The following is a 7,756-nucleotide window of genomic DNA, read 5'->3' on the forward strand; positions in this document are numbered from 1 at the left end:
AACCCCAAGTCGGTTTCTCACTTTTCCTCACTGCTGAGAGACGCAAAGCAGGCCATGTTTCATTTCAGACTCTTCAGCGAGATTGGTTAAGGATTCTATGTGCCCACCAACTCCATTGACGAAGTAACTTTACTTTCAGTTGAAGTCCATTTGAAACTGAAAAGTTCGATCAATGCAACTTTGACCAATCAAGCTGGAATGACACAGTTTTCGTTGCATTTGGTGACACAATCTTGATAATTTTGGAACTCGTGGAGAGCCACTTTAAAAAACTACAAATGAGAATTCAATTAGAATCGGAACTGCACAGACAAATCAGTCGTTTGATTCATTTTGCATTCAAGCTTCTCTCACATGGATGATCGAAAGAATTATCTATTTACAAGAGATCCATCAACATACATCACACCAATTACACAATTACACATGACGGCCATTTGGGACTTTTTGTCTTTTCATTCACAAACACGGATCTATCATAAATATAGCTGCCTACACTGAGCTACGGTGGCCTCAAGAGGACAGTATGGGCATTTGAAAGTGCGAGTGCTACTCTTTGACAATTTTACAATAGACTGCTTGCACAAAACATGTCCACAAGGCATCAGCATAGGCGGATTTTCTTCACTTCCCTGCTCTCGTGAAACTGGACATACAAATATTGAGTGGAACTGGAATTCTCTCCCCAAATCAACAGGCACTGGTAACTGCTTCATTACCTGCCATTCCTGCTTCTTTGCCGCCATGACATTCATTAGCTTCAGTAAAGTAGGTAACCCTTGAATCCCTGCAGCTATAGCAACACTTAGAGGGCTAACATAAGACTGGCCCAAAAGCCTGCAGAACTGCTGGGTCAGTTCCTCTGCCAGCTTCTCCCAGTGTGATGGAGACAGGAGCTCAGCATATGGTGATTGGTCAAGCCGCCCCGCCCACAAAAGACCACACATGAGTTTCTGAAACTCTTGCATATGGGTCAAAGCAAATGGAGCTAGGTGAGTCTTGGCATAGTTAAGTGCATCACTTCTGCTACCTTGCTGGAGTATTTCTACAAACTGTAACCGGCGAAGTTTCAATTCAAGATCGGATCCATTCTGCAAGAGGGGGTCCCTATTGGTAGTAGACCAAGTAAGGGCAGGTCCAAGATTTCTAGATTTCATGGCTTCAAGTATTTGATACATTTCCAAAAAGGGGAATTTCAGTGTGGTTGCCTCTGGTTCATTGGCCTCATTTACAAAACAATCTCCAAGTTCAAAGAGGCCCTGCCGGTAGAAATGACCGGCAATTATTTGGTTCACTGTATGACTATCAAACTCAACATTCCGGTAAGTTTTTGATATATCTGGAATAAATGACTTCTCAAGGAGTTTGGCATACTTGCTTAGTGAAATGTTAAGTTCCTTCTGGGATCCTTCCAGCTGGTTAATGGGCCCAATCTCTTTCAGTTTATTACTTAGTTCTTTAAGAAATACTTTCTGATCGAGGGCAGAGGCCACATCCTCAGACGACTGTATTTTTGCCAGAGCGGTTTCCATTTCTCGCCCAACCTGGTCTACTACTTCTTGCGCCTTGGAAGTAGACAACTTCTGCTTCTTGGAAACACGATCAAAAGCGTCTTTAATTGTGTTGAGCTCCATGTTTGCTCGTAGTGCTTGGGTAACCTGCACTTTTTAGTACAATTGAAACAGCATTAACCAAAACTTGATGTAAAATAGCTACGTTTCTCAAATGCAAAATAGTAACACATGAGAATCAGTAATAGATTGAATCTAAGACAGTCATACATAATACCACTGCAAACTTATTCTAACCAAGAAAATCTCGGTCATTCAAGACTGTCATTCAAAATAATTGATTGAAAGGCTTCTGCAGCTCAAAATTTGTCTCACTTTTTGTAATACGGGTAGGACCCTCACCACTCAAAGGATCTCAAGTGAATGAAGCACAGGCACTTCCTGAAGAAGGTTCAGCAATCAGAGTAAATTTTAAGACCAGCCTCTGATTCTTTCTTTACCTCTAATACAAATTTTAATAACATATCTTTATCAATTTTTTGACATACTCAGACGAGTCATATACATTATTTTTTCTTTTCATATTTACAAGGCATCTTGCCAGTACAGCTAGTCAATTTTCCCAAAGATGGGATGCCATGATTTCAACTAATAAAAAAACACATTATCCTCACCACCTTCATCTGTTGCTACCTAGTTAGTTAGAATGCCCGGATAAAGCTGTCATAAGCTTCCTCAACCTGCTAGTGACTACTTAAGCCAAGCAACTTCTTCTTCCAGACTTGTATGGCATTTCTTTAGCTTTAAGATAACATAACAAACCAACTAATTCTTCACCCAGTTTACGATTAGCATAGTAGTAAAATCCTGGGGTACCTATATCCATATCTGGTATCATATCAGGACCACTAAAATCTGATAAGATTTACCAATACGTATTGCATAGTACTGCAACATAGAGGTATATATCAAATAAAACAGGTAATAAAATTATGCTAAACTCTCGATATATAATTGTGTAAGATATTGTGCCACCCACCTCAAAATCTAACATATCACCTGAAATGCGATACATATCGGCAACATTGGTAAAATCTTAAAATAATAAAAATAAACTTCTTTTGCTTTCTTAGAAAATCTTATTAGAAATATTTAATACAGAATTATTGACTAATCATATTTTTAAGACAAGTAAAAGAAATTGATTTTTTTAGGAAGACAGTACCATGACTTTCACTGCTCATAATTAAAATACTCAACTTTTTTTTGGAAGCCAATCCATATTCAGCAAGGAAGACTGCATTTGCTTAAAATTGTAGAATCCCAAAAAAAAAACAAAAACATGAACAAATTAGCATGTGTAGAAGCTACAGGACATGCAACTTAGGTTGTCCTTACATGGATTCACCCTCCCAGCATACATTTTTTGAGACAGTTCATTTCAGCAGTGGAAGTAGCCCTCCAGAAGATTGATTTCGCCCTGAAATGTTGTTGGCAAAGAGGAGACTCCTCCAAGCACTTGGCACATGTTGCTTATAATGCCAAAGAATAAAGACTCAAGTGGGATTTCCTTTTTTTCTTCTTCTTTTTTAATCTTTTTTTTTTTTATAAAAGTGGTAATGTACTAAACAGAAGAAGAAAATTACAAACTAAGGGGGTTTCCCGTTACAACCATTGCAGCATTTTTTAAACTTGACCACACATATGCACAAACTACACTCAGTACCCCTGGTGAGATAACGAACCTTAGACCTCATGCTTAAAACCCCTCGTGTAGCCATTGAGCTAACCAATCCGCACAGTAGTAGATCCTACTGAGGAAAAAAAAAGTAACAAAAGAGAAAATAGAATGCCTGGAGAAAGAGGGGAGGATGAGAGAGAAACAAGGATAGGAGACCTGTTCCACTTGTTGTTTCTACCATGTTGAGAAAAAAAAAAAAAAGTGCTCCTTCTATCAGACATAGAAAAAAAGGTAGGCAGAAAGAAGATGTTCTCTCCACCATGTTGTGAAAGAAGGCTGCAATACACTTACAAGGTGTTCCTATTGTTGTTTCTACCATGTTGTAAAAGAAAACTTCACAATTCCAAGGGACTTTTATGTGATCTTGTGCCGAAAGTCACAACTTCACCCTTTCAAAATTTTGAAATTCCAAAAATACCTCATGATAATTTCTGAATGAAAATGTCTTTCTTCTATAAAAGTTTGAGAAATCAAAGCATCTGTAAACCATAAAAACCACGTCACTATTGTGAACATGATCTATTTTCATATTTACAATGACAGATGAGCACAACTCATCAATTTTGCTCAAGAAGGGATACCATGGAGTCAACTTATAGAAACTATGTAATCAAATCCCTACCACAACTATAATTGCAGCAACATAATATCTCTCCTCCATTCTACTCTTAGTTAAATCCACCACTAAGTTACTCTTCTTCACTCTATCCTTACCATTTCCATCCAGGTTATGTCAGCCTTTTCCTATTTCTTCAACCAATAATAACAAGAATCTCCTTGTGGTGGTCCACCGTTATTCACATTTAATACATGCCTGGACTATCTCAAGTTCGCTCTTTCTTTCTCATCTATTTGAGCTACCCCTAAATATTCTCTCAATTTACTAATTTAGTGTTTTCTTCACTGGTTTTGCCACATGTCCACCACAACCTACTCATGTGGACCGCCTTAATCTAATGTGATTACAGCATTTTAATATCCAACATTCTGCAATAAGGATGGCTTGCCTAATGGCTGTCCCATAAAATTTGCTTTCACCTGTTTCAGCATCCACCTATCACGTAATGCTCTGAACAGCAACCACATTTGTTCAACAGGGATTGTCTACAGATACGGGCATTAAACTCATTCATGATAAATGCAAAAGATATAAGGACAAAGCTGATCCTTACAAATCAACTTATAAACAATCTATTATTCTCATGATCTTCATAGCGTACTTGTATGTATTTTTGGGATGACACTAATTGATATACCCTTTTAGGACATTAGGTCCTTACCATTCTCCCGGCATTTCTACAATACCAGAAGTTAGAAATCACAATGTGCAAAGGAGAAGTGAAAGAGAGAACATATTTCAAACAACGAAGAAAAATATTGAGAGAGAAAATATTTGGGAAAAAAAGATAACAAAAAATAGAAAAGACAAATATAACAAATTATTAACAAAGGTTGGCGAAGATGGACAAGGAGATACCCCTATCCACACAGCTATTAGCTAAGAGAACCAAACTTTTATTGGACAACGAGATACCCCTGTCCACACAGCTATTAGCTAAGAGAACCTAACTTTTATTGACTAATTCATGTTCAAGAGACTATAAAAACAGACTTGCACATATCATTATCTTCCAAACTTTTGGATGATCAGATCATCCTAAAGAGAATATAGATGCTGATCAGATCATCCTAAAGTGAGCATTCTTACCAGTAAATTTAAATATTTTAATATGCACGAACATTCAACAAAACCATATATATTTTTGAAATGATCAATCAAACCATATATATTATTGAAAATTTCCACAGTGGGGTGAGTGAACAACAAAATCAGTGTTTTTAGTAAAGCAAATTAAAAGAAAAGCAGACTACCACAGATAATTTAAAGTAGAGTTGATCTGAGAAAGATTTTTGTAACAGATAAAAAAAAAATTAATAACCAATAAGAAGAGTAGTAACACTGAAGAAAAGGAAGGAAAGAAGGAGGTTTTCTCACATTGACCCAGAAAAACATAAAAGCTTGTCAAATTTGAAATGTGAGCTCAAAAATCTTTCATGGTTCTTCAGTTCAACATAATATTTATAAAACTAAAAAAAGGGATTCTTCATAATATTTGATAAATAGAAAAGGTGGAGAAATGTAAGTGACATATATTAACTCTATTTGAGCATTTCTAATTGAGGCACAAATCATTGATAACACAATAAAGAGACAAAGAGAAAAACTCTCTAGCACAAAATTTTCAGGAGCAGACTAACAATTCATATCAATTGCTTTCCAAGATACATAAGGCACTAAATTTATCTTCCCCAAGGGCAACCAAAAACCACTTGGGAGGTAGGATGACTTCTAGAAATTGAACAGACCAAAGGCAAAGCTTTTCTTTTACTGAAACTTCCAACTAGGCACTAAATTGTGAGACCATGTTTTAGAAAATAAATGCATAGTATAGCAGTAAAAAAATGTTGTGTGAAGTGAATTGGACTCCAGCCCCAGGCTGTCAGCCATATCATTTCTCTCTCACTCTCTCACATAAGAGGGAGATAAAATAGAAACAAAAAAATTCCCTATTGAACGTCGCCGGAAAAAGTGATAAAGAGGAGAAGAAAAAGAGAGAGAATAAGAGGTGAAACTTCCTTCAAAATTTCAGAGAGAAGAAAGGTGACAACACTCTTGTGCATGCGAAGTATCAATACATCCACCACAGTTCCAAACTGCAACTTGGAGATATACAAGCGCTTGAAAGATGTTATTTGGGCACCTCACACATTGTTAGAGAATGGTTTTTGGGTCTGGTATTTTTCTTATCTTTTCAGAGTCCAAACAAAGTTGCTTTTTACCCAGACCTACAGTTGTGAAATAACATAAAAACCTGAAGAGGATTTGTTTAGGTTACTGGACAAGGACAAAAAATACAGCTTTAGCCCTATTCTACCATTTTGTAGGTTCAAAAACATACAGACGTTGAAATTAGTTTCAGTTCCTAACTTGCCCATTCCAGTACAAGCAGATACACATAAAATTGCAAAAAACAACAGATAGAGGGTCCCATGACAACCGAACTACTGGACAACTGGACAATAGGGTATTAGAGACAAATACAAGCAGCAAAAATAAGTAGTCACCATCTATCATCATTCCTCCAACAACGTTAGGGCTTTCCTATATTATATGTTATACTTAATGCGAGGGACGATCAGCAACAGAAAAGTTTACAGACTTAAAAATAGCACAATGCTTACCTGTTCAGATTTTTGCGATATTTCAAACACACTCCGCTCGTCCTGTTACACACCAAACCTACACTGAGTAAAAGACGTTTTGCAGCTTAACCCGTAAGAACATGCTTATTTAGAAGCGAAATTTTGTAGCGGCTTAATACAAATGACAGACAAAGAAGTTGTTAACTTGAACCAAATCAAATAAACAAATGGGCGCTCTGAGTTTGAGCCCAGGCGAAACAGATATAAACACGAAGGAAATAGCACGGTCAAATAAATACATTTAACTCCTCATACTGGCCATCGTCAACGCCATTCCTCCACAAGATGCAACAAGGAAAACAACAAACCAGAACTCGAATAATGCACAGAAACCAGATGACACACATCAAATTAGAAATGAAAATCAATTTGCTCCCTCACTGATATCCGCGCCAATTAACATCCAGCAATGACCAAGAATAAGAAATCAAAGGGAAAATAATGACAAATAAATTCTTGAAAACGGAAGCTATACCTCTATGCCGAGGCGCTTTAGCCAACAGTGGTAAGGGAAAGGCTAAAGGATTTTGCAAAAGAGAGAAAGAATTGAGTATTGGGAAGTGAAATCAGTCTCAAACCGAAGAGAGGCTTAAACCGGCAAACAAACCGAAGAAACAGAGAGCTGTGAAACCTGTGATGGGTGCAAGTAAACAACTTCTTAAATAAGGTCTAATATTTTGTCCGTAAGATTATTTACAATTGTACCCCTCTATAAACTCCATATTGACATGTGTACCCCTGCACCAACCCATGAAAGCAAAAAAACAAACTGGGTATGGGTTAAGAGGAGGTGACCCATTAATAATTAGGTTTTTTGGTTTAGTTTGGCTTGGTTTAAACATTGAGCACCCGAACCCAAATTTAACCCGAACCATATCTCCTATACATGCCCATTTGTAAAAAGAAAATTTTTATGTTATTCAAAATAGGACTCATTCAACACACAATTAACTACATTATCGTCTTTGATTTCAATTTGTATATTGATTTCAAAGTTAAAAGGCCGTACAAAAGTAAGAAAATACACAATGAACATATAAGGACTTGTAGTAGTTCATTATCGTCTTTGCACATTATTAATTAACTCCCAAGGTGTTTACACTTTGAAAGTTAATTCATTACGTTCGGGATTCAAACAACATCTATAACAAGTAGTCACAAAGGTTAATTATAATGTTGCCCAAATGCCACTCAATTTACTATATGAGCCAAATTATAATTCACATCATTATATAGATTT

General features: G+C 36.7%; 1 protein-coding gene across 4 annotated transcripts; it reads right to left on the reverse strand.

The window, feature by feature from the left end:
* Positions 1-324: 324 nt before the first annotated feature.
* On the reverse strand, positions 325-7,135 carry LOC137953638 (protein RMD5 homolog). Of its 4 annotated transcripts, none has more exons than XM_068801089.1 (3): positions 6,992-7,135; positions 6,496-6,537; positions 325-1,658 (listed from the first exon to the last, which is right to left on the reverse strand). In XM_068801089.1, the coding sequence occupies exon 3, from the start codon at positions 1,632-1,634 to the stop codon at positions 477-479; it is 1,158 nt and encodes a 385-aa protein (XP_068657190.1). In that variant the 5' UTR covers positions 1,635-1,658; positions 6,496-6,537; positions 6,992-7,135; the 3' UTR covers positions 325-476. The 4 variants fall into 4 exon arrangements, with proteins under 4 accessions (XP_068657190.1, XP_068657191.1, XP_068657192.1 ...); XM_068801090.1 differs by having other exon boundaries at positions 6,496-6,553; XM_068801091.1 differs by having other exon boundaries at positions 6,496-6,558.
* Between the last annotated feature and the right edge of the window lie 621 nt (positions 7,136-7,756).

This window comes from Aristolochia californica, unplaced genomic scaffold (assembly GCF_029961685.1).
Source record: "Aristolochia californica isolate CCGP_79_NKW_82.1479 unplaced genomic scaffold, dmAriCali1.0.hap1 SCAF_16, whole genome shotgun sequence".
Taxonomy (NCBI): Eukaryota; Viridiplantae; Streptophyta; class Magnoliopsida; order Piperales; family Aristolochiaceae; genus Aristolochia; species Aristolochia californica.

Coding starts and splice junctions, on each gene's coding strand:
- LOC137953638 (XM_068801092.1), bottom strand. CDS start 1,634: ATGGAGCTCAACACAATTAAAGACGCTTTTGATCGTGTTTCCAAGAAG.